This window comes from Pelecanus crispus, chromosome 1, assembly GCF_030463565.1.
Source record: "Pelecanus crispus isolate bPelCri1 chromosome 1, bPelCri1.pri, whole genome shotgun sequence".
NCBI lineage: Eukaryota > Metazoa > Chordata > Aves > Pelecaniformes > Pelecanidae > Pelecanus > Pelecanus crispus.
This window is the reverse complement of record NC_134643.1, coordinates 201817397-201838299: the sequence shown is the minus strand read 5'-3', so window position 1 is coordinate 201838299 and position 20903 is coordinate 201817397. Positions and strand designations below refer to the sequence as shown.

The 20903-nt window shown below is 44.8% G+C and overlaps 2 protein-coding genes across 18 annotated transcripts in view; both read right to left on the bottom strand.

Annotated features, from left to right (window-relative positions):
* Window positions 1-11098, bottom strand: part of N4BP2L1 (NEDD4 binding protein 2 like 1) — a 39847-nt gene extending 28749 nt beyond the window's left edge. For 11 of the 15 annotated variants that reach the window (XR_012831982.1, XR_012831981.1, XR_012831983.1 and 8 more), the window contains exons 1-4: window positions 10962-11083; window positions 3116-3240; window positions 2176-2264; window positions 925-1001 (exon numbers count right to left, since the gene is read on the bottom strand). Coding sequence is in view for 8 of the 15 variants with exons in the window: in XM_075727669.1 (XP_075583784.1) it covers window positions 925-1001; window positions 2176-2264; window positions 3116-3240; window positions 10962-11083 (413 nt within the window). In the remaining 7 variants the exon portion in view is untranslated. Of the gene's footprint in view, window positions 1-924; window positions 1002-2175; window positions 2265-3115; window positions 3241-9401; window positions 9643-9737; window positions 9785-9903; window positions 10141-10961 lie in introns of those variants that run through there. The other 4 variants (XM_075727674.1, XM_075727676.1, XM_075727675.1 and 1 more) reach the window with 4 other exon arrangements.
* A 3450-nt stretch (window positions 11099-14548) lies between these two features.
* The window catches only part of N4BP2L2 (NEDD4 binding protein 2 like 2), a 50486-nt gene continuing 44131 nt past the window's right edge, over window positions 14549-20903 (bottom strand). For 2 of the 3 annotated variants that reach the window (XM_075724650.1, XM_075724662.1), the window contains exon 11: window positions 14549-14761. The gene's annotated coding sequence lies outside the window, so the exon portion shown is untranslated. Of the gene's footprint in view, window positions 14762-19527; window positions 19554-20903 lie in introns of those variants that run through there. The other variant, XM_075724656.1, reaches the window with a different exon arrangement.

Here is a 20903-nt window from a genome sequence, read left to right as displayed (position 1 = left end):
GGTGAAGCAAGAGCGGACACTTGCAGCTGACTGCTGGGGTTGTTCATGTCCACCGGCTGCCATCTGCCATGTCCTGCCTTGCCCTGGGCCAGGGCCCTCTGCCATTTGTCTCTGTCACACACAAAAAGGAGCAGTGCTGATTATTGACCAGAGTTTCTAGCCGGTACAAACTAAATAAATCAGTTGGAATGAAGTACCCACGCCCTGTTTTCTTGGGGTGACAAATAAGTTAGCATGTGTTAGCTTCTGGAGCTAGTTGATGGGAGTGCACTTGCCACTGTAACAGGGTTTACACCTGGTTGGCTAAAGGCTAGAACATTAGCCTGCATGGAGTGTTTTAGTGATATAACCATTAACCCTGCATCCACTAGCCAAACTAACAGAGCCATATTTGGCTGCCTTTGTGTCCTACCACATGATGCAGCATTGATACATTCACTGTATCCCTTTTGCATGTGCATGTTAAGATCTTTAGAAAGATCCTTTAGACCCACCCCCATTTCTTCACCACACTTAATGCAGCATCCCACCATTGCAAGACTGTATTTGTAATGGTTATTAGCTTTTTTAAGAACAGATGGCTGAATATTGTCTGTAGTGCTTAGACATGTTTTGTGCCCAAGTAGAGAGAGCGCTGCTCAAAATACAGGATGAAAATCAGGGTTCCTGCTCCAAGAAGCTTGCAGTTTAAATACATGCTTCAGGGGGGATTGCTTTTTCTACTGCCTGACTCACTTCAGCATGGTCGTGCTCTTTCAGGGCTGAATTCACTGCAGACCAGGTACTGAGTAACAAATTTTCCACACCAACCCTTCTGTTACCATTTACTAGGTTACCTATGGGTAGACGAAGAGTGCTGACCTTTCTCAGTGTACATCAATAAAATGAGAAGCTGTCTGCTATATCAAAGAGAAAAAGATGTACCTCATCAGTTCTTGAACATTGAACTTCCAGGGTGTATCAGGTTCTTGGAATACAACTTCATATCTATTTTCACGTGCCTGAAGAAGTACACAGAAGTTTTAGATGTATGGCTGCCAAGCTCGGGAGTAACCATTCTGCCAGACCCCTGAGGTATTATATGGTTAAGAGATGAACCATATGTACCAGGAGCCAGAAAGAGGAAGATAACCATGACTCCCATCAAGATGCTGGTCTGAGGCCCAGCCAGTTCATTTCCTTCTCCATCAAAGGATTTGGGTCTCCTAGCAAAACTTGCCTCAGCATTGCCCCCAGTCCCCGTTCCCCCACAGCAATGGCATCCCAGCACTTGAACTCTCTGGAAATCACAGATGGCTCAAGAGCCACAAGTTGGCCATGCCAATCTAGAGCTTCTGGGAGTGTGATGTCAACATCTATCCATCATACTACAAGCCTCAACTTTTTTTTTGAGGTACACACAACATATTTGTGTGTACATGTATATATGTATTTAATACAGTTCTTGATTACTTAAGGGTTTTGATCTGGGCGGGGAAGGAGGCAGAGAAATCTGTTGGCTTTTTTACATCTTGTCCGCCTCTGGCAGTGCTCGTGCACCTGCTTCATAGTCACTGCTACTGAGTGGTATGTCCAGGCTTTCCAGCACCACTATTATATTAATTCATGTCTCTCTTGTGCTCCCATATAAGCAATACTTAGACCCGAATTTCTTAACTGAGAAGACCATAACCCAAGAACAGAAGCATGAATATAATGTTAGCAGACAGACCACATTATGAAACCATACTAAAAATATTGGCATCTCTGCCAGGACTCCTGACAAGAGATACCAATGCATCTTCAAAGATTAGGGTGCATTTTTCACAAGTCATAAACTAAAATTTTAAGTTATACCTCGATCTATTTGTCAACAAATAGTTTGGGAACTGTTCAACTCATGTCACTACTGGGGAAGGGGATGACATCCTGATCATCAAGAAGTTACAGGGCAAGGTCAAAACCACCTAATCTTTTCAAGTAATTTTGCCTTCACTGAGGCAGCTGACTAGATAAAATGACTACACTGGCACCTCTTCCACTACTTTGTTACAGTATCAATCCTTAACTATAATTAGAGAACTAAGGGAAAATGGAAGTAATTCTTTTTAGCTATGGTAAGAACCGTTTCAGTCAGATCACCTCTTAAATGTCATAGCTGAGCACATAAAAGCAATAAATCAGAGCTTTCCCTACCATCATCACATATGGCTTCATTTCCCAAGCATGGATGTTGGTGTTATCAATAATAACTGGGCTTTTCCCATTCTTCATTGCCTCGTGTGCTGTAATGTAACACATGAAGTAAAGCTAACATGTATTAAATAACAGACCAAGCCTGGTCTTACTAGTCCCAAAGTGCCCTTTCTTTGCCCACTGCTAGCACGACTGGTCCCCTGCTGGAATTGGGTTTGTAGCTACCACCCAAACAGAGGTCAGTGCCCAGGAGGTGTGCTCCTGGAGGAGGTGGTGCAGCCACTGGCTGGGCTCAGTAGTAAGCTGAGCCTCTCGTAGAACATACTTAGCGGTATCACAGCACTAGCATTTACAACTGCTAAAAATGACCATCATTTGCAAAAGATGTCTGTTATACGATCTCAAAGTGTTTTCCATTGCTAGAAATAAGTTCAGAGCACAGCCACAAAAGCATGTTACATTTTTTCCTCTCTGAAGTAGAGACCTGGCTTGTTTCATTCTCAAACTTGTCATTATGTTTGCAAGTTTTCCTCCTGGCTACCACTAAGTCCCCACTGTAACAACCCCCCTTTCAAGTCAGGACAGACATCGAAGAAGTTACAGCCTGAGGGATGCGGTGCATAGAGCTGTAGCGAGCAGCTGCCGGGCTGGTATTTGCATGCCACCTGCTGTTACCAAGCTCAGCAGTGCTACCTAATAGTCACTGGTTTACTTTCTAAAATAACACCTATCAATCGCCAACATTTTTTTCATTTATAAATTTTTCACTTATCAGTCAGAAGAAATAAAATCAGAAGTGGTAAATGTATTCTTTTAACCAGTAGCCCACGAACTTCAGTGTATGACACCACTTTGAGATATTTTATTTTGGGGGGGTAATTTTAAAAACAGACTGAAAAGTGAAACTATTCTGCAAAACTGCTGGATTGATTTCAGTCACCTCTCTTTTGGTTCCATTTGTGTGCATCCTCTAGGAGGTCAGGCTCAAACCTGTATCCACCATTTTTGATAAAGTAGTCATCGGTACTAAGAATTACAGCACTGGGATAGTCACGTTTCAGTTGTCTGAAAAAAAAAAAAGATGAAAGGATTAGTATATGCTAACGCATGCCTTTAATAGAGAACATTAAATCAAGAGCCATATGAATGCTCTGCAAATATGCACGGTGCTTCATTTTGAAAAATCCCGGCTTAAAGGATCTGAAAATAATGTAATCGGTAGATGGACACATAGGGGGAAAGGAATAGAGCTTAAAGGCATGGCCTTGATTTCTTTAGTTCAGCAGAGAAATCTACAATCAACTGCCAACATGAATCTTTAATCCCATTAATATATACCGGTTTTCTTTCTGAGTTAGCTGAGAAGGTATGACTGTAAATATACCCCACCAACAACAACAACCCCATCCCAGGGAAGTTAGTCTCAAAACACAATTTGATCATGGGAGTTTTGCTACAGAGAGATTTTTGAAGATAGCTAGGAGGAATGATTTGTCATTTAGTAAAGATGGTCTAGATCATCATCAGTTTGTCTTTTTTTTTTTTTTTTTTTGGCTACAAAGCACATAGCACTTTTTTTAATTTGCAAACAAATATCTGAGTGATTAGTCAATATTTCCTATTATTTGTCACACTTTTACATTTCTGCTTTTCACTTGTCCCTGGTTTACTTAACCCTCCTCTTCTAGAGTTGAGTCACTCCTTTTTTTATTTTCAGCTTTTAAATGTTTTACAAACAAATCTGAATTGCCTAGATCGGCAGCCCCAATTGCGACAGATCCATAAAGCTGGTCCCCTGTGGTCAGTGGCAATCCCCCCCTTCTCTTCACGCTGACGCATGTCCCGTAGTGATGCTCATTGAGACCCAGGATGCCCACGGAGGGTGGACACGTACCCTTACGGCAGTGTCCTTAGCGCAGTAAGCTGACCAGCTGCCTCGCAGACAGTGACTGGCTCTAGGATGTGAAAGTGCTGGCTTATATGGTGCCTTAAACATGAAGCATTCCTCTGCCAGTCCTTAGAAAGCATTAAAAAAAAACCCCAAACAACCCAACTTAATGCAAAATTGTGTTCCCATTCGTGTGTAATCCAGACTTACTTGTGTCCATAGACTGAACTATTTTTTTCAATCAATAGAGTGTTGGGGGGGGAGGGAGTCTCTGCAAGAAGTCAGGGAAAGCCCATGGCACCATCTCACTGTGCTCTGCCTCCCTAAGGCCCAAAATGTCACTGGAAAAGCAAGTAAGGCCAATCCAGAAACCTCGTGGATCTCAGACATGAATGCTGCTGCCCTGCTATCTCGCACCACACATGGTCTCCAGTCCCTGGGACTCATTTCAGCTTCCCTGATAAAACGCTTCTCTTCCATCCCCATAAGCTGCAAAACAACTGTTTCTCAATGTCTTATCTAATTGAGCAACAGCAGGAGAAAAGGTGCCTCTAGGTTATCAGCAATAAACAGACACACAGACAGAAAAGGCTTAATTCTGTCCTCTCTAGCTCTGCCCTAACCATTTACTTACCAGTTTTATCCTAATCTGCCTGCTAGCAGCAACTCATCACTAGGATTGCATGTTGCATGTAGCTGAATAAAGGTCAGCTTCCGACTTTGTTCCGCCTCCACTGTACCTTCTATCAGCTGCTGATTAATTAATACTAATTTCTGGTAGCAACCAGCACAGAAAGCAGAGACTCGCTGCTGACACTGGCCAGGGCTGCCTTCAGAGCGCTGGGCTGCAGCCACTAAACGATGTTATCCTTCAGCACCTACGCGTCATTATCTTCTAGCTCCAAAGAGATGCTTTATTCACAGCATTACTGCTGGGCAAACAGAGCTAACAGAAGTCATGTTGCAAACTGTTAGCAAACAGTCAAATTATTTGTGCTTTAATTTTGGGCAAAGAATTCTTATCATGAAAAGCATGGGAGCACCTAATGCTTATCTGGTTACTCTTGTGCTGCTAAACTGATACATTGAGCTCGCACTATAATTCAGCACCTCACCTTTCCCTCTGCTTTACCCATCTGCAGCACAAGCTCTTCTCTAAAAACCCGCCTCTGCTAAAATATGTCACCCCTTTAACTACCAATATGCACGTAAAATTTTACATCCTAATAACAAAAGATCTCGAGATTTTTTTTTTCTTGCTCAATGTTTCCTTTAAAAATGTTCTCAATCAGTGCAAATTTTAAATATTATTTTCTTAGCATATACCTTACTAAATTTTTAACACATATGTTCAGACTCGCATGAGAGCTTTGATATTAACCTTTTAAGCAATCTAAATAGTATACGATTATGTGTAAACTCTGTCTACTATCCCCATATCACTGGTAATTAAAGTAGATAAAACTTGTGCTTCAAAGGAGGAAAAATACGGCACAAAATGTGCTAAGAACTATGAATTACTGTCACATTTGCTATATTCATACCAAACAAACTCCTACTAACAGCAACATAAGAAAACATTAAGTGGGAAAAAGATGTTTTACCTTCTGCTTATTTTGCTGTTTTTAACTTTTAGTGTTCTAAAACAACCAAGCTGACACTAAAGTTTACAACCATTTTCTGTAATCCTCTATTGCCCATGAAGCTGACAAGAATCCTGTTTCTTCTGTCCCTTATAATTTCAAAGGGCACCCAAACCTCTTTAGGATCTTCCTTGAGAAATAAGCCTTCTACGATCTACACAGGACCACAAGTTGGTTTAGAAGAAAGGTTTTACATAACCACATCAGGCTCCTAATCACCGTACGCAATAAAAATGCCTGTATTTTAGTAAAATACAGCAGCTATGCAAAATAGAAGGACTTGTGACCAGTGTTATTAATTAATAGACTTTGAGCACCACGGTAAAAAGAAAATTACTCATTGCCGTTAGATCTGTAAGTGTAAAGGATATTAAGGTGGAAAAGAAAAATGGTACCTCTTTGCAAGATCAAAGGGTACATATCAGCTATGTTTCCATTTTTAAAAAAAGCCACTGAACTTGAAGCGCTGCACTGTGATACGCAGTATCTGTCAAGGGTTCAGTATTAATTTGCCTAATTGGGACATTTAACCGCACAGTGTTACAGCTCTCTGTCTTGCAGTAGATACAAAATACGGTATGCTCTGCGTCTTGCTAAAGAAAAGTTTGCTGCTGTTTCAGAAAATAGGAAGGGTAAGAAAGTAAGAACAGAAAGGGGGACATCTCTCTGCTTGCAGTAAGTCTCCTCAAACCCTTTCCTCCCCTTTCCCAAGCCGAAGCAGATTTCCACCCTAGATACCGTATCTCATTAGACCAGCCGATACAGCTGGGGGGAAAAAAAAAAGCTTTCCCATGCTTCTGCTCTTCTTCAGCTCTGACACAACAGCAGCAAACTCCGTGTGTCCAGCGGCAGGGCCTGGAACTGATAAAAGCCCCAGAAACACCAGGCTGGGCAGGGGCCAAGCGTCGCTGTCTGCCCACACCAACCCCAGCCGCAGTAGCAAGGTAGCAAGGATGCCTCTGAAGAACGGGGCGTCTTGGCGAGTGCTGGTGCACACTCGTCTGCTCTCTCACCTGGTGAGGTTTAGGATGGCTGCTGTGATTAAAAAAAAAAAAAGGAGAATCTTTCTGTCGAAAATACAGCTGCGTTTCTGTTTGACCACAGCAGCATTGTAACAACTGCCTTGGTGAATAGATAGGTGGTTTGAGAGTCTTCTACGTTACTCATCTGAAGATCTGTTCCCATGATTCCCTGGAGGTCTTCAAAAAACGAGTAGACATGGCACTTTGGGACATGGTTTAGTGGACATGGCGGTGTTGGGTTGATGGTTGGACTGATGACCTTAGAGGTCCCTTCCAATCTTAATGATTCCTAGTTTTTACTTCCATTAAAAAAGTAATCCAGCCACCAAGCCAGGAAACACGAAATTGCTACTCTACCCTTAACTGGTTTAGTGGTGGACTTGGTAATGTTAGGTTAATGGTTGGACTGGATGATCTTAAAGGTCTTTTCCAACCTAAACGATTCTATGATTTATACAGTTTTTGCAGTCCCCTCTTTTCTAAGGAGCAGCTTCAGTGCTTTCAAACAATCATTTCAGATTTTAACTGTATATATAGACAACAAAATAATTATTCAGGATTTCAACTAGCTGGATGCATTAGAGTACTTGGGAGAAGTCTCCATGATCACTAGTAATATCATTGGAGATAAAAAAAATCCATAACTGTATTCCATAGGCCATCACGTTTTTCCATCAGAAAATCTGAAAATAAATTAATTTCTGATATTGATCCTGGTAAGCAGATTGGAAGGAACATTTTCAGTGCTCAGAAGCTAACAGAATGGTATGTCAGGCAGATCTTGGAAGTGGTAAATTCTCAAGCTACTTCCAATGCAATGGCGATCAGAACACGTATGTACTGACACCACGTGCAACCGCTTGCTCTGGTCACTCTTCCTAACACAAAGCCTTCCCGTGGCATTTAAAAGCCTTTAGTTTCAGCAGAAAATCAGAACTATGAGATCTGGAGCACATGCCCAGCGCTATCAGTTGCCCGCTGTGTTTTAACAACTTCTAGCGCCCTGAGGACTTTGCCCCGGCGGGAGCCTGCCACCCCATCGCTGTGCTGTTGGCAGAGCACGTACATGCCTTTGTGCCTCACCCGCGGGGGTGAGAGCAGCGGCTGTATTTTGTAAAGCAACAGGCCGCGCGTCGTATCTGATAAACACAGGCGGAAGAATCACCTGAAGCAGTTTTATACAAAAGTAAATGTTTACAATACGTTGCTGCCTGGAAGCAGGAGCTGCAGAGCTAAATTCCATGAACCCTGTCAGAGCTGCAATTCTGCAGTGGGGTTGGGGTGCTGGTAACGGCGACGGGGCTGGCCCGGGGCTGGAGGTGCCGGGAGGAACTGGGCAAAAGCAGCAGAGAGAACAGGAGAAGGTATGGATTATGTCAAGCAGTGATGCCTCGGTGCCAATGCATTTTTTTTCCTTCCTGTTCTGGAAGACTGCTCCTCCCATGCTTCATAAGGGTGCAAAAGAACAAACTCATTTCAAGTGATAAATCAACAGCAGTGGCTGAAAAGTTGCATGTTTGATCATGCCCAGCCCAGTGCTTGAGCAACACTCCCTAGAGAGAGGGTTACGTGAGTTGTGCATCATTGCAATATATTGTAGAAGAGCTGGAAATACAGCTACTGTGCAATAAAGAGTCTGTTGGGGAACCAGGAATGAGCTTACATGCGGCTCATTTGATTTTTTTGAGGCATTTTTGGAAGCTATACCTGCTACTGCACCTCAGATAACTGTTTTCTTAGCAGTTGCCCAGGTCTGATCATGAAATCTGTAGTGTGAAGTTGGGGGGAATGCGTTCAGGAGGAAGGTGTTACACACGCCTGATGGAGGCCATTGGAGATGCAAGTCCCAGCTACCCCTCTTCTATGCGCTTCTGCTGGTGGTGACATATAGTGAACAGTTAGAGGGAGATGGTTCGGGTCACCTAAAATACATGGTTCAGGGAAGCATGTTCTCAACGGTGATGGAGCTGGAAAGGTTTGGAGCTTGGTGGTAAGCAGACCAACTCCTCGTTCTGCCTTGGCCATTCAATGTATCACCAGCAGATCCTTCGCTGTCTTTACCAGAAAGCAAAAACCAGACCTGAACTGATCCATACCAATGTCATGGTACTCTGAGCTGGGGGAGCAACCGGGACGGGGAAATCATTTTAACAAAGATGCCGTAACTAAATCTTACAAAGCTGTGTCCAAACTGCGCTGGGTGACACTGAAAGGTCAGGGAAACGAGTCATAGATCCGAGGTTGCTCCTAGCACTGTGTGATGAACTGAAAAGGGGCCTTTCTGCTGGATTTATCAGTGAGTTAAGATGTCACCAGTGATAACATTGGTGGTTCGTGACACTTCTGAGCACTGTAAAGATGTACAAGTTGTAACAGAAACCCCGCCTAAGATTCATGGAGCACTAAGTAAGCAAAATCCGGAGGCAAAAAGATGGCAGCACAGAAACTGCTGGCTGCGAGATGCCATAGCAGACCCGACCGAAAGCCACCCTGTCATCACCAGCCGAGAACCCAGAAGAGAAAGTGAGGAAGGGACAGCCGAAGTGCTTGTCCTCTCTGATTTTGGGCAGACCACCTGTGCACACACATCTTGGTGCCTGCAAGTGTTTAGCTGCGATAGTGTGAGTGAATAACATCCGAGAGAATAAATTTGAACGGGTAAAATGATCTTACCGAGGGCTTTTGCAAATAATCACCTTCCTCCTCCAGCAGGACCTTGCACCGAGCATGGCTGCGGTAATTTTCCACAAGTATCGCTTTGCTTAGCACATTGCGTTTACCAACACCAAAAGGTACACAATGTGGGAATAGGAAATCTCAACATTTTCTTCGCACGGTTCTTTCATAACCTATCCAGAGGTAATGAAGAGGTACTAACTGTCATTTTGACAGCTGCCCTTCGGTCTGCATACTGCTGAAAAGCCAAATGCAGTGATACAGTTAACAGGGGCTAGAAACAGAGTCAGTTCCTCAAATGTTCATCTCACAGGGGACTAAAACAATACTTACAACTGATTTTGTAAATCTGTCATTAATAATTAATCTTGTGTTTTGACCTAAAAAAGAATAGGTAAGTCAGTTATTTGCACTGCCTGAGAATACGGCCCCAAATCATTACGTTCTTACTGTATCGCGACAAGACCCAAACCCCTCTGAAGAAGGGGCCCGCACTTACACGGCCTCTTCAGGGGGAGACGTGTGTTTTGGGTGTCAGTAAAAACACAGCATCTGGCCGTTCGTTAAAGAACTTGGCCTTGCAGAGGCCCCGCAAGGCAGAAGGCACCCTGTGACAGGAAGGCCTGTACCGAAGAGAGGAAACGGTGCGTTAACGCAGCGTATTGCACGGCTTCGTGCTGCTGCCTTTCACAGCAGAGCCCTTCCTGCGGCAACCCGTGATCCCAGCACTGGTTCCTCACCCGAGCATGGGACCCTGAGTGGGAAGGCAGCGAATGTTCCTCTTTTGATGGAGAGCGGGCGGTGCCAAGAGCTGTGAGACACCAGACTGGGAGATTTTGTGACACCAGGCTACAGCTACGCTGCATCACCGCCTCCCAGCACTCCCCTCTAGGAAACCCTATTTTTAATCAGTCTTGGACCCGTCGGAGAGTGGAACGGTCTCCTATGCCCATCTGAGCACCCCTATGGCTCTGACCGGCAGTATGGGACATCGTGAAAACAGAAGTCAGAGTTGTCAATTTTTGCAGAGAGAGAGAGGAAGTGCTTTGCCGGGTCTGTGAGTAACTACCAAAAAAAAAAAAAAACCAAAAAACACCCCAAAAAAAACCAAAACAAAAAAAAAAACCCACACCAAAACCCACCAGTCTGGTGCTTTTTAGAGAAGAAACAACAACAACAACAACTGCCTTGGTTTGGGTGATTAGCCCACCTTACTGGCAACGTTCCTTTCGCTGCTGCCCACCCAGAACAAGAAGGCACAGTCCTGCGGGCAGCGCGTACGCACAGCAGGTCCGGGCCCCGGCCGCTGGAGCAATAAAGCCTCTGAAGGCGGCGGAGCCTGCAAGCAGCTCTGCTCATCCAAGGTCCCTGCGAGGCTCCCGCTCCCCTCCCGAGCCAGAAACCCAGCTCCCGGCTGGCGCCTCGGCTCTGGCAGCAAGCGGCTCCCGGCCTGGGCTGGGCGCGGGGGCAGAGGGGGCTCCCCGGGGCACCTCCCCGGCTCTGCCCCTGCCGCCGGCCCGACACCGGGGGGGGAGCCGGGCCCCGCCGCCGCCTTACCTGGCCAGGGTGCTCTTCCCGGCGCCCGGCAGCCCCCGCAGCAGCACCAGCCTCCCGCGGAAGCGGCCCCGCGGGGGGTGCAGGCTGAGCCCCCCCAGGGCGCGGAGCAGCCGCTCGTCCATCCCCCGGCGGGGAGCGGCCGGGCCCGGCCCGCAGCGGGGGGGGGGGGGCCGGGAGCGAGGGAGGTGGGGCCGGGGCAGCCGCTCCGCAGCCCGGCCCCGGCCCCGGGGAGGCGGCCGGCCCCGGGGGTTCGTCCCAGGCCGCCCGCTGCGGCTTGGGGTGCGCACGGAGGGGGCGAAAACCCGCGCCCCTCGCCGTGGGGGGGGCTTGGGGGGTCCTGGGGGGCCTGGGCCCTGGGCCCTTGAAGAGAAACCTGCAGGGACGAAGGGATATTTGCGCCTCGGACGGCAAAGCGTTCGCGTACGGCGCTAGCTCTCTACCCGGAACGCTAGCCCCAGATACCATCTGCAATTATTTAAAAATCGAGATTGATCTCCAGCTTCTCCCAGATAGGGGAACTCACGCCAGTGCTGAAAATACTCAGCCCCACGTGCTGCCCATATGTACTGCGAACCACAGAGCAGCCCAGAAAGGGAATCATCGAATCGCTTCGGAGGAGGGCAGCTGCCTACGGCACCCCAGCTACAGACTGAGATTTTTTTCTTTTTTCTTTTTTTTGACAGTGATGCAGCTATTGGAGTCAACCTGCCCCCCCCCCAAAAAAAAACCCAACCAAAAAACCAAACCAACCAAAAAATCCAAACCAAACCACACCAGCAGACAAGGATTCCAAGCAGATGTAGCTAAATAACTGCCCTGCACAAATGCCCCTCTGCATCACTCACACTACCTTAATTTTACTTTTTTCAAAGGCATTATCACATGAGAAACTAGAGGAAGTTTAACAAGATTTATTTGCCCTGCAGAAAACCTGACCTGCTTCAACTCAATCACCACACAAGCCAAAGAAAGAAGCGATAGCTCCCAGTTAAACCAAAAATAGTTGGTGTGGTATCACGCTCCCCTTCTCAGATCTCACAGTATCGGCCCCAGCTTGGTCAGAGGCCAGTCTCAGGTGTGCCTCAGGGACACGCCGCCATTGAACTTCACCACCGAAGCTTTAGGTTTAAGAGTTTGCAAACAGTGCTTGCGTACCGTGAGAAAGCTTAGCTCCCTGGGACGTGGGGCACCAACGCTAGATGAATCAAGTTGGGAAAAAAGTGACACAAAATAAGATACATAAACTTTGAAATTCAAAGATACTTTTTTTTTTTTTTTTTAAAGTAAACTTGAACTGGCAAGACCCTACTAAAAGAAGAAACACCTTTTGTCCATACAAGAATACTGTGTGATTTTGAAAACTCTTTTTATATTAAGCATTCTGGAAGGTCAGTATTCAGTAACAGAGAATATAGGCATTCAGATTTCTCTCTCAATAAATAAAAGTAGAAAGAAAACATTAACCCTTGAGTGGCATTTTCTTGAAATCCAACTAACTTTTCTGTTGCCACTGGTACCTCAGGGAAGTCCAAAGCTGCAGTTATGGCCAGCATGAATTACCTTCCTCCTCCCCATGACATTTCGCTGGCAGACAAGCAGCACATTTCCAACCAAGGAACGGAAAAAGTCATATATGTTCATGAGAAATGCATGAAAAACGTGCAGCCAGTAAATTTTGCCAATGGTACAACATTATTTTAGAAATACATACATCTGTAACTGCTCACACACATATGGCAGTATTTGCTTGAGTGGAGAGTGGGGACGCACCGGCAATTTAGACCATGGTGGAGCTTTGGCATGACTGCAGTCAGGTACTGGTTCTTCGGCTGATGCACAACGAAAACGGTGCAGGGAAACATGAAAAAGAGATGATGAATGAATAAATGGATAAATATTCTGGATCTGGAAGCTGCGGAAGTGGGAAGTATTGCTTCTGACAAGTACACACAACCTAAGTTTCCTTGCTTCTCTCCTCTTCTCATCGATCTTTTCTCACCCTTTTCACCATAAGCGAGGTGACAGTTGTCTTTTCTGTCACTCCCTCTCACTACGAAGAAATTTCCAGCCTGATGTGACAGTTTCTCTCATAATTGACAAAGGTTGCTCTCTGATTAAATTAATTTTCTTCTTAATTATTAAGTTAATTAGGTGTCTCTTGATTTGTCCTTTCACCTCCCTCCATGCTCTACTGCCTGTCTCACCTTTGCTACTTGCAATTTCAGCGAGCACTCCTGATTTTTCTCATAAACAGCGATCCTTCATGATTCTTCTGCCCCCAACAGCCCCCTCTCTTTCTGGTCCATCACACCACACCTCCTGCTTTCTGCTGTCCTCCTCCCGTTTGTGGTTACGCTCATGTCCTTCTGCAGGTGAAAGTGCCAGCCACCTCAGCATCATGAACGGGGTCTACCCACAGCACTCCATTCCCAGGCATCACAAGCACCACTTTAAAGACAGAGGCACAGAAAAACATTTTATGGACCACAGCAATACATCAGCATAGTTTTGTGCTTCTCCAGAAAAGCGACAGAGAGCTGGTGGAGAAGCTTTGCCCTGTTTACAGCCTCCACAGAAAAAAAGAACATAGATGAATCTAATCATGCCTTGGTAAAAAAAAAACAACCCATGAAATTGTGTTTGAAAAACATGGGATGAAATTCATCACCTGTGTAATTTAGCTCACTCTACATATGTAAATATTTCCTACTTTTCTGATACCTCTGTGGGCCCTACATAGACATTTATATGAGCAAAATTTTAGATTCTTACTGTCAAGGTTTTATTAATTTCTGCTGCTCGTCTCCCCCAGGAAATCAACACTCCACTTGCGTTACTGGGATAATTTGCTCAGTAACAGAGTTGTTACCAGTAAAGTTACTGTTCTAGTTGAGGAATAAACATCACAGTTAATTTTGAAGGAAAACCCCAATATTAAAAAAAAAAAAAAAAAAAAAGGAAAAAGGAAAAAAAAGGAAACAACTGCTCTTAGCTTAAATTTCTCCTCACATCGTAAGAATTTTAAGTAAAAAAAATGGAAAAAGGAATACCACTAACAAACATCAAATCACTGATTACCAATACTAGTTATAGGTTTTATCAGTCTACCACAAACCATATGCATCTTTCATCCAGTGTGTTTGAATCAGGTCTATAGTGAAATTTTCTCCTTGTTTCCATAGTCCCCAATGAGTCTAGTCAGAGGGAAGCATTAAGCCTGATTTCAAGAGAAAACAAGGTAAGTTGTGCACCTCTGGATGAAAGAATAGGAGTGACTGATGAAGACTTACTCCACTTAACATTGTAAAGAGGTCAGGATGTAATTACGAGTGACAGGATAAAAAGTAAGAGCTGGTAGAAGTAGGATGAGACAGCTAATTAACAACAGAAAAACAGGCACCTTTCCCTGCAGGTAGGATCACCACCAGTTCACGTGGCAACATCTGGCATCCTGATACAAGTGAATTAAACACCAGAGCCTGAAGCTCACACCTCATGCTGACCATTGCTGGTCTCCACTCTCAGTCTCTTTGTACTACACTCGAGGATGTACTGAGAAGGTATAAATCCCAAATGGCTTCAAGAAAGTGACCTTTTGCCACACACAGCAAAGTTATCTCAATTTTGATTTTTATTACATGGACAGAGAGGTTGATATTGGGGGACTGGGGTGGGAGAAGATGGCCAAAGATTCAGACCAAAAATCTACAGTGGTTACTTTCTCCCAGGTTATTCTTAATGTTTAAAATCCTCGGTGGCCAGCTGAAATCCTTCCATGGTGGAATCAAAGTGAGAAGTTTCTGAAATAAAAAAAAAAAGAAGAGATTCTGCTGAAATACCACAAAAGCACAGACTGTAGAAAGACATGGTTGCAAATCCAACCCTCAGACTGAGAAGAGTTCACCTGTCTGATATATTTAAAAGCCTCTTTCTTTCTCATACTCAGCTGTTGGTTATTTCTTTAAAAATTTAAAGAGAATGGAGAGGAAGCAGATGATGGAAAGCAAAGGAAAAATAAAAAAATGCAAGGAGAATGGAAAAGGAAGAGAAGAAAACTTGGATGTCAAACCTAGAGATAGTAAGCACTTAGCAATCTCAAGGGTGAAAAATAAGTAGAGTAACACAGTGGAAATTTTTTTTTTCTCTGTATGTCACAAATGCTATATAATGAATAGCTGTTCAATCGATACTACTATAGCATACATCCCATAATTGTTTTGTTATGTTGCAAATTTTTTCCCCTGTGACATTCACTCAGGACTCCACAGGCCTCCAAGTTACAGAGTTCATGTGAGGCACCAGCACAACCTGATGGTTACTCTTTTCTGAGAGCTCCAGAAACACTGTTCTGGGCAGCTCTTATTCCCCCAGGTAATTATACTCTTTGCTTAAGTAAATTTTAGGCCAGGTTTTCCTGGTAAGCACTGTAAAAGGCAGGTGAGGTTTTCTGGTCATAATTCTGTACACTTTTTCTTGCTTCATTTTGTAAATGTCAAAGGCTAGATGATTTTTTTTTTTATTATTATTATCTTTGTATCAAAGTAGCAACTGGAAGAGGTTTGGCCATGGGATGATATTTTCTGTGGCACTACTGGAAGACTGCTTTAGTTTGCTTTGTATCTTTTAGATTATTTTTTTCATGCTAGCCAAAAGACAGCCCTGCCTGTCCCAGCTGTATGTTCCTGCTCCTTCGCAGGATGGCCCAGACTGAAAACATTTTGGCTGTCTTCATGCATTGGATAATAGAGCTAAACTGCCTCGCTCTCTGGCTGTGGAAGAACCGCATCCAGCAAAGGGAAGTGACGGGATAGCACGGCACGGCCAGGGAAAGGAGGAGCGATAACGCATGTCATCGAGAGATTTGTCTCCTGAAAACCACGACCCTACTGGGCTGTCACGGAGGAAGCGTTCCTGCAGGGAGTTACTGCCAAGTGACCGCTACGCTTCAAAACCAAACATGCCAGCTTTTATTTTGCAGTAGCCCCGCAGATAAATGCTTAAACTGACATCGGGTTTTGTCGTCTTGTTCTACATTTGTAGAGCATCAGGCACTTGGGAGCGCTGGTCTAAGGAGAGCTTCTAGGCACTGAAATAATGCTGCTTTCACTGATCTCAGCATTTTTTAATTTGGGATTGCTTGCTTAACCTCCAGAACAAAACTGTTGCGCTGCCAATGCTGCAATAAGGAGCTCTCACAACAACTTGAGATTAACCCTGAGTTTTCACAGAGGAACACCACCACTGTTCACTCTCCCATTTGAATAAAAACACCCTTTCACAATGTGAGTACAGAAGCATGATCATCTGGCTAACAGATAAATTTGCAGTTGGCCAGTAATGCTTAGTTTACTTTCTAATCTAAAGGGACTGAAATGATCATATTAGCTCTCCATGTATTTTCTATGATTTAAAAAGCTTTTGGTAGGAATGCCTCAGTTTTTACCTCCCCCCGCCCCCGCCCCGACATTTAATGAAATCAAATCCATTTCAAACATTTACAGTTGTTCACTCGAGCAGTTTTACAACCACTCCAGGACATCGTTCTTGGCAAGCCTGCTTTAATCAGCAATCAGAAAAGAATGATTTTGTGGTGAGGAAAGACAACCTTATCTCTCAAAGTCAGTGGCACCATCGACCAGAAAATCTCACCTGCCTTTTACAGTGCTTGCACATCCAGACCTCACAGGTCCGCTAGAAGACCTACACAGGGTCTGGCCAGGGGTCTGCGTAACCTGGTATCCTGTGCCTGACTGAGCATGAGGTGACTGAAAACACTATGAGATGCTTTTTGCTTTTCACATACTTTTTTTTTTTTTTTTTTTCATATTCTTTTCAACATCCTATCATTTGTATAAGCTTAAAAGCAGCCTTTCATCTGAAGGTACGGTTGCACGATGTGCGGTCCCCTGGTGTCAGGGCTGACTGCCACCCAAGCAGGAAGCCCTGCACGTCCTCCCCCTCGCGTCTGCAGCACCACAGCCCCATCTGCTCCCTGGCCCCAGCTTCGGCACCCCGCTGGGTCTTATACAAGCTTATCTAAATTTGCCAGCCCAGTAGAAAACTATCCGTTTGTTTCCTGTGCGGTTAGTGAGTTAAATTATGGCCTTTATGTCAGCCAGCACGTGCTGGAGCTGATAACTGGAGCAGGTCTGGGAGGAAGGGCACTTCCCGCTTTCGGCAGCGGTGAGCCATCACACCAGCTCGGCCAGAGGCAGCAGACCGCAGCTCCAGAGCAGCCTAAACCCATCCGATCTCTGGTGTCTCATCCTCTCCCTCCAACAGCCATCAGGACTTTCATAGAATCATCATCGAATGTTTTGGGTTGGAAGGGACCTTTAGAGGCCATCTAGCCCAACCCCCCTGCAGTGAGCAGGGACAGCTTTAACCAGATCAGGGTGCTCAGAGCCCCGTCCAACCTGACCTTGAATGTTGCCAGGGATGGGGCCTCTACCACCTCTCTGGGCAACCTGTGCCAGTGCTTCACCACCCTCATCCTAAAAAATTTCTTTCTAATGTCTAGTCTAAATCTATTCTTCTTTAGTTTAAATCCATTATTCCTTGTTCTGTCACAACAGGCCTTGCTAAAAAGATTCTCCCCATCCTTCCTGTAGGCCCCCTTTTCCCTGACTCATTTCAGATGTTGAACTAAAAAAAGAAGCAAAACCCCACAATCCCACCTAACTTCCCTCCTCCTCCCAATACAAAGCCCTAACCAGCTCAGCATTCCCAAGTCAAAGGCTTTGCTGAGCACCAAAGCTGCTGCAAGGAGGATGGGAGCACGCGGCCAGGACCAGGGCAATCAACCGTTACATACACAGGCTTCATCTGCCGGCAGGGATCTCCAGCTTCACCGTGGCACCTCAGCACAGATCTTCACGACCAAGTCCTGCGCAGAGCATGCAACCCCTTTACACTGACTGGGAGTTCTCTTCCATGGCAAAGTACGCATTGCTTTAACTCTATATTCCCTAGAACTAACATAGACCAGTGCAGTAGAGTATTAGACTGCAAGGGCACGTAACAAACTGGGATTTAACGTTTCATTTCAGAGCAGCAGTCAGTCGCTGGCTCACAGACGCACAGGGCTATGGATCACTTCTGCTGTGCTCGTGACAAGCAGGAGAGGAAGGCTGAAACAATTTTGGGAGTAGCATGGCAGACAGACAAAGGGCTTAAATCTAATGGAAAAAAATCAGTTTGCTGGATTCAGCAACCAGATAAAGGTATCGACAGTAAGGCAGAACACTCTACTAGCATATGTCTTTCCTTTCTTGAAGTACACAAAAAAAAAAAAAAAAAAAATCAATTTCCAGGTTAAACATAATTTTTTCAGGGAAGAGAGCAGAGGTCTCCAAGTTTGTTTCTTCAGCATAAAAATGAATAAACCTGGACATTTCTGGGTTGTGGCTTAGGTTACAAATCCACACTGAGATGGCCGGTCAGCATCATAAGTAAAAATCTTGCCTGTGGAGTGTTCACGTTTGCAATATTATAAGAAACTTATAAAAAACTTGTGGCTGACATAGGGCTAAGTATCTGGTGAAACTATTTTTTTATTTGCTTACCAAATATTTTAGTATTTGATTATGTAAGAGGATAATACCGCTTACCAGATGTTCTTGATTTTAATTATCTGTGCTGACAGCACCTTGCAAGATCAGTGCTGTCTGTACTATGTGGTTCAGAGAGATTCCCCTCACCTTCCTACGTTGGTAGTTGGTACAGGCTAATCAGAAAATGAGCTGCAATATCATTTTTGTCATCAATGATATAAAAATGCATACGATCAAATCAACCCTCATTCAAGAAGTTTCGATTCCAACCCAAACTATTCAACTACTTTACTTCTGTTATAAGCCTCCACTGTGAAAATTAAGAAACCTTCTAAAATGTTGTTATAGCTTAACCCTAACCAGCAACTCAGCCCCACACAGCCGCTTGCTCCCTCCCTCCCGGTGGGATGGGGGAGACAATCAGAAAGGTGAAAAGTGAGAAAACTTGTGGATTGAGATAAAGACAGTTTAATAGGGAAAGCAAAAGCCCTGCACACAAGCAAAGCAAAACAAGGAATTCATTCACTGCTTCCCGTAGGCAGGCAGGTGTTCAGCCAACTCCAGGAAAGCAGGGCTCCAATCACACGTAGTGGTTACTTGGGAAGACAAACGCCATCACTCGGAACGTCCCACGCTTCCTCCTCCTTCCCCCAGCTATATACGCCGAGCATGACATCATATCCCTTTGGTCAGCTGGGGTCAGCTGTCCCTGCCGTGTCCCCTCCCAACTTCTTATGCACCCCCAGCCTTGACTCTGTGCAAGCACTGCTCAGCAGTGACTAAACCATCCCTGTGTTATCAACACGGTTTCCAGCCTAAATCCAAAACATAGCCCCATACTAGCTGCTGTGAAGAAAGTTAACTCTATCCCAGCCAAAGCCAGCACAAACTTCAACTCCTGCTTTTGTAACTGTCCCAGCACAGCGCATGTCCGCCTCTGACTCCTCCGCCAGCCATCGACTCGTGCTCACGTCAGGCACAGGACACCAGGTGACGCAGAGCCCTGGCCAGACCCCACATGGATGATATTCCAGCAGTCCTGTGAGGTCCATATGGGAACAAGTTAAGCCTCAGGATCTGGATTTTTTTTTTTTTTTTCCTGGCTCAATTTGCCTATGGTGCAAGTTATTCTTTTTCTATGTACCTCAGTTTCCTTATTTTAAAACTACAGATCAATGCATTTTCCACTTTGGAAAGAAAAACTGATGGAAAACGATATCAAAGTTAAGCTAGTGTTTTCCAGCTGGATCCAAAAGTCCTCCCTTCTTATCATAATCTACCTAAAATATTTCTCATAAACAAACTGATGGAACTTTGCCAAGTTACCAAACGGTTAAAAAATTCACAAAGACAACACGAACACGATAGCGTACTTTCTAATACTCAGTAGCACACTTTGTCATACTGAATGAAAACATTCATGAAGAATTAACACTTCAATAGATGGAGTCTTATTGTGACCTCCTGCTGCTGATTCTCTACTGAAAAGCAGAACTGCCACATGTTTTCATAACTTACTGAAATACTGTTTTATTGTTCAGACAGTGCTCTTCATAATTAGACTCTTCACGCTGAAGAGATGAGGAAAATAGCACTGAGATGACATGACTCACTACAGATCACGGCAGTAATTAAACTGGGAATAAAGTCCAACTCTTAGGCATCCTAGACTACTGCTTTCAGTTCACCAGACAGGTTCTATATTTTTTGGGGGAAAAAAATAATACGGCTTTAATAACAAAATGCTGCCCTTCTCTTTTCCCAACTCAGGATTAAAAAAAAACTACCAACAACCCTCATCCCTAACCTGAAGGAAAAAAATCAGGTAAGTTGGGTGATATGAAATGCACCTTAAAAATTATAACAAACAATGTTCTTTAGGTGTTTAGTCAAATATCATGCAAGAATGAAACACATTCATTCACTGGGGGTGTTGGTAGATAGCCGGCTGAACATGAGCCAGCAGTGTGCCCAGGTGGCCAAGAAGGCCAACAGCATCCTGGCCTGTATCAGGAATGCTGTGGCCAGCAGGAGCAGGGAGGTGATTGTCCCCCTGTACTCGGCGCTGGTGAGGCCGCACCTGGAATACTGTGTCCAGTTTTGGGCCCCTCAATACAAGAAAGACATTGAGGTGCTGGAGCGTGTTCAGAGACGGGCAACAAGGCTGGTGAAGGGTCTGGAGCACAGGCCTTATGAGGAGCGGCTGAGGGAACTGGGGTTGTTTAGCCTGGAGAAGAGGAGGCTGAGGGGAGACCTTATTGCTCTCTACAACTACCTGAAAGGAGGTTGTAGTGAGGTGCGTGTTGGTCACTTCTCCCAAGTAGCTAGCGATAGGACAAGAGGAAATGGGCTCAAGCTGCGCCAGGGGAGGTTTAGACTGGAAATTAGA